This window comes from Hermetia illucens, chromosome 3, assembly GCF_905115235.1.
Source record: "Hermetia illucens chromosome 3, iHerIll2.2.curated.20191125, whole genome shotgun sequence".
Classification (NCBI taxonomy): Eukaryota; Metazoa; Arthropoda; class Insecta; order Diptera; family Stratiomyidae; genus Hermetia; species Hermetia illucens.
The window spans coordinates 45,437,692-45,443,620 of NC_051851.1; the positions used below are offsets into that span (position 1 = coordinate 45,437,692).

Here is a 5,929-nt window from a genome sequence, read left to right on the forward strand (position 1 = left end):
TTGCATCCACCAGTATGAATGCTAAGCCATGTACTTGGTATAGACTGGTACTGTTGTTGCTTGTCTCAGCGGGGCTCTGATTGTGGTCGCAAAATCAATCCGTGTCTTAAGAGGACCGTAAGATTAAGTCTCCACGACAGGTACCTACGTTAAACACCCAAAGACTTAACTGTATCCTGGTTTGGACAAGTCGAAGAAGCTTGAAGAATTGGCACATTAAAAAATTCATTGGATATCTTTAATCGCCAATTAAAAACAGAGAGGCATAAACAATTATTCACGGATAATTGCATTGTTATTACTTCAGATTGGAGTTCATTCATCGCACGGCTCGTTTATTTTTTTCCGAAAATCGTTTGCTTAACGGAAAAAAAATTGATGATTCGTTGTAGTCAATTACCTACAAAAATATGCACAATTTCAGACGCTTTTGAAGTGCTTATTTGTAAGTGAAATACGAGAATATGTGCTTGTTATCCATCATCCATTGAATATCTAGATCAAGCATTTGAACCGAGCAGTATCTAACCCATATAAAATATTCTAGATGTATGCATTTTATGTACATATGTACATACATATGTATTCGGATTCATGAGTTCGGAAGGTGCATATTTACTTTCCACTTTCCTTGACTTTCGCTCTAAAGGTTTGGTGGGCACTTAACCTCGCATATATGTTATACCAGATAGAAATGTAAGAAATTGAAATTCAGGCGTGTAATATGCGTATTAGCTCACATATGGTAGTAGAATTGATGCATCGCCTCAGTGGAAACGAGCACGTTCTGCATGCAATTTCTCAAATTTTACAAAAAATGTTTCAACAGTAAAAAAAATGCCGACAATCACTTATAAAAACTGGTTCAAATGCATTGTCTTTATTTTGCCTAATAATGTAGCCTTGGTATCTAACGGTGGATTATAGGTAGCAAAGCAGTAATTGCCTTCTTTAGTAGCTTTTTATTGTCGGTATTACGTTAATCGCTCTTTTGCAACAGTTTAAGGTATTATCCACGTCAGTTATGATTTCATCAAAACTGTGCTAATTTAGCATGATTCCAACATACAGCTTCAGCCATTTCCTTTGATTTTAAAGATAATTTAATTATGCAAAGCAATTTTGTTAATTGAACTCTAACGAAATTTGTTTGATAACTATCATGCATTGCTTATCATTTATTGTAGGTGTCACTTGTTTGGAAATATAACCGGATAATTCGGGAAAAAATTGGTAATTCCAGATTAATCAAATTGACCTTTTAATGTCGTTCCATTGGTAAATACGAATTTCATTTTGATGCCAAGATTATCCTTCCTGTTTGGTACTTGCATCTACGCATCAGATTTGCACCTGCAGTGAGTGTCTAAAGCTAGTTCTTATATGATTATTATTTACCTATTGAGAGGCCTCAGCGCTTCTACCCACCCTACTCGTCAGGACTTCCCGGGATGTCCGCCCTCCCGTCCCGTGGGTATCTTCCTGGGACAGTGGGATCCACTGGATGACGTGTGATCTATAGATTGCCAATTTCGCGTGCTAATCTAGTTCAAAGTTTGGCGAGCTTCAGCAGAAAGCAGAGAAGTTAATTTAAAAATTCTATTAATTTGTTATTTTTACGTTTTCTCTTTATTTGAATAAATTTTATATTGTTTTATACCAACGAAGAGGCCTTAACTGAAGTTTGGAGATTAGTTAGCCGATGGTTAGAAATCACCTAAACTGCAAATGAACTATTGCCTTTCCCAATCCCCTTATGCCCTGTTTTACATTGCCCCTGGCGCCAAGCATCCTGCTCTCGAGTTCGATGCTCAGATATCCCGACTCCACTCTCCTGTCGCCCGCAAATTTACCAAGTTTAACTTTCGTAAGGCGAACTTCGAAGGTCTGAACTCAGCCTTGACGGCAATCTACTTGGTTCTCCTCATCTCTCCATTAACGTGTGACCAAGCACTCAAGAACTTCTATCCCATTTTATCTGATCTTCTTCTCTGTTACCTCCCCTCGTCTCCTAAGTGCTACAGCTTTCACTCTGTCAGGTTCACCACTGAAGTGCACAAAAACTTCGTCAAAAACTCACTGCGAGGAAGCAGTTCCTGTCTTCTTGAATCTATGCTGGCTTAGTTTTTTTCAAAACTCTGCGTTTCTCGGTCAAATCTTTATTACGTAATTCCAGAAACGAATATTTGACCAGTGTTCAAGACCCGCTAAAGCGCGGAAACCTGAAACCTTTCCGGTCTCCCATTCGCAACTCGCAACTCGTCCATTAAATTCTCTGGCTCCTCAGCTAATTCCCCCCAACTATCTTGTGATTTACTCTGTCGCTACTTTTCATCAGTCTATGTTCCCTCTCTTTCCTCCGTATCCTTCCCGCTAGTGGATGTAGCCTGCCCAGCACCGCGTACCATTCTCCTCCTCACCCCTGTCCTTGCCGAGTCCCTTATTTGCAAACTTGATGGCAAAGTCAGCCCTGGCTGGGATGGTCTTCCAAACCTCCTTTTGCTTAAAACTGGTAAGTTCATCCCCCTTCCCCTATCTCTTATTTTCAACAAAAGGGTCGAAGTGAATCACTTTCCTTGCTTGTGGAAAGAGGCTTTCATCAACCGTACTCATAAAAGTATATGATATCATATATGCTGCTCGCTTAAATCCTCATCTACTTCTTTCTCCTACTTTCTTATCGGACATTCCTTATCCTGCTTAAATTCCACTGAAGACCTCGGAGTCACTTTCGACAATAAGCTTCGCTTTGACACCCATCGCCCGGAAGTCACCAATCGAACAGCAAAACTGTCAAGCTTTATACTTCGTTCCTCCTCTGATTTTGACTACATCCAACCCTCCTTAGCTCTCTTCAATTCACCTTCCCGTAACTGTGATTGTCTTGCCCTTGAATATGTGCAACGTAAATTCACCCGTTTCCTTTCCTTTAAGAAGAACCCCCCCCCTTAAGCGCAACTTTGAAGGACGTAACTGCCCTCAATGTACGGGCGTTCAAAGTTTCCACGTTTCAATCAAATTTCGGATTAATCGGTGCAGCCGATGCTGAGAAAAGTGCATGTGGCAGACAGACAGACAGACTTTGAATTCGAAGTTCAAGGTCGCGCCCCCTGAACGGGCTCATGAGTTTGGGAAAGTAATTCGCTGGACTCGGCTGGTGAGGTTATTTGTAAGGTTTTGTGCGAAACAAAATTAGAAATTAGAATCGAGTCGATGTCTAATGTCCGTTTGTCTGTCACACCCGATTTATTCAGAAACGGTTGGCTCATTGTGACGAAAATTAGTGACAATATGTGATCTGTTGTTCTCTTTGCATACAGCAAGTGGCGTCATTTTGTGTTAAGTTTAAGAGGGGGGATTGCGGGTGGAAAATATTTTTTCACAGAATTTCGACTTATTCTATTTGGCAGAGTGAGGTTCGACTACGCTTGGCAACGGCCAATGGATCGTTTCGCTAGTGATTCGGGTCCGTCTTAAAACAAATTGGTTATATGTTTGTACATCTAAGTCGATCTTTCTTAAGATGTATTTACGGGGATATGTTATATGAAATTGAGAAAAAAATAAGAGGAATAAATAAGAATCAATGACTAGCGGATATAGTAGAAATTTAAATGGGCAAAATAAGGTGCATCCTCCAAAATTATGACTTGAAGATGCCAATACATGCACCCGAAGTACCCCCTTTGACTGGGTTCCGGTGTGGACCCACGCATTGGTTAAAGGACACATGCCCAAAGAGCCCCACCGAGCCTAGTTAGCATAGAGGGATAGCGCGTGGCGACGCAATGAATTTGCGGGCGCACCTTCACGATCGATTTTGCCTTCTGTTTTAGTTTTTGGAATACCTCTCCCGTCTTGGACATCTGAGCCCACTCAGAATGATCTTCAAGACTTCGCCCAAATCACATTATGTCATTATACGGCTGTAAGCTAATTGACTGCTATATGAGTGTCATTTCCAAGCGACAATTTAAGAATAGCTTACTTTATCACATGCACCCTAGCTGCCTCGTTTTTAAGGTTTTGTGTAAACACAAAACCTTATTAAAATCGGTTTACCGTCTGTCTGTCTGTCCGTTTGTCTGTCTGTCTGTCTGTCTGTCTGTCCGTCACACGCATTTTTCTCGGAGACGGTTATAGCGATTGACACCAAATTTGGTGGAAAGGTGGGAACTGTGGACGCTCATATATACAGTGAGTTAAATCCTTTTACGTTGAATTTAAGGGGGGGTTCCCATGCATGCAAAAGGGGGGTGTAAAATTTTTTTTCATCAAATATAGTCATGTGGGGTATCAAATTAAAGGTCTCGATTAGTACTTTTCGAAGCCGGTCTTAGTTTTGACATTGCTTGGAAACGTGGGGAGTGCGGGGGTTGAAAGTGATCATTTATTTAAGGGGGCCATTCTCAGAAACAACCAAACCGAAAAATCTGAAAAAAATCAGGAGGCTGCCAGTATATGGTGCCTTGGCTTCGAAATACCTTTCATACCGATATCTGTTCAAAGAAAGTTAATAATAGTATATTACTATAATTTTTTGTAATTGGCTGGAAACCCCCCTTAAATTCATCCTAGCGGCACGAAATTTTGTAGTGATGTAGGCTATAATATAGAGCATGATCATACCAAGTTTGATGGAAATCGCACTATTACTAACAAATTTATAATACGTCGAAGTTGTTGCTTCTTTGAAAATTGAAGACTATCAATGTCAATATCACCCGAAAGTGGACATATGCATATATTACGTGCTACCTACTAAGAAATACACAAAACCTTTCGTACCTGAAGCGTCCAGCTTCCGGTTTCCCGACTTGTTTATGTAATATTATTGGCACCATTCTCTAAACCTGCAGTACAGTTGTCTTCCGGGTGCAAAAATTGAGATGATGCCGTAAATGACTTTCAACGCCATCGATCCCTCCCCTTCGTGAATTTAATGCCAAATTATGTACTTTACTTTTTTCCATGTCCTAACAGTAGTTCAGTAGTTAGGAAGTGATACTCTTTTTGGCAGAAAGCAATATATAAACTTAATTGTATACGTTAAGATTTCAGATTGTTTGAAACCTCTCCGGAGTTTCTATGTTACTCCCTTCTTCATGTGTACTTAGATGTTAAAGCTTTCAAGATGTCTAAATACGTGCTATTTTTTTCTAAATTGGGGCAACTATTTATCCATCCAATTTTAGAAAATTTTAAGTCTTTTCCTTTTTGAGGTTATCATTTAATGATACAAAAATAATTCAACTCCTCTAATTGGATAATAATGGTGTTGCAATTGTACTTGGTTTTAATTGTAATGTTTTTAGTGCATTAATCACGGATAGTACAACTTTTTAGCGTCTATCTTAATCGGGATTTACCTGAATCGCTACAGTAGAATTTTTGTCGCATGTGTGATCGCGTGTTTGATCACGGATCTTTAGTTGGGTCTCATGTTCCTCAGTACCGCCAATGATTTCCCGCAGCAGTTTCTTCAACGTGTACGCAGAGTCGTTAGCAGTCACGTAGTCGTTTCTTGGGGGAGTTTCGAAGATAAGGAGGAAAACTGTGTGAATTCGGTTTCAGTAGACCCAGAAATTATTCATATGCTCAGGCAGCATACTCCCATTGCGGATAAAAACTAAGATACTCACTTGTATTATAGATAGTGTAAACACACAAATTGCGTGGCTTCGGGCTAATCCAACGAACATTATTAGATACTGTTGTGTAGCATGAGTTTTTCTTTTCGGGGCTATGCATTAGGAAAACCGTTGCTGCGGTCAACTAACTGACTAACCTACAAACCAAATTAACTTTGATGAAGTAATAATGGTGTATGTATGCCCGTATACTTGAGTATGCTTGTATCTTAAGCGGAGATTAAGACCTGTTCGGAGAGTCAGATACTTAGCTGGTTGGTAATCACATTTAATCCAGG

At 39.9% G+C, this 5,929-nt stretch overlaps 1 protein-coding gene across 1 annotated transcript; it reads right to left on the minus strand.

Moving 5' to 3' along the window:
• Positions 1-5,354: 5,354 nt before the first annotated feature.
• Positions 5,355-5,751, minus strand: LOC119651006. Its single transcript, XM_038054294.1, has 2 exons — positions 5,643-5,751; positions 5,355-5,554 (listed from the first exon to the last, which is right to left on the minus strand). The coding sequence occupies exons 1-2, from the start codon at positions 5,749-5,751 to the stop codon at positions 5,355-5,357; spliced, it is 309 nt and encodes a 102-aa protein (XP_037910222.1).
• Between the last annotated feature and the right edge of the window lie 178 nt (positions 5,752-5,929).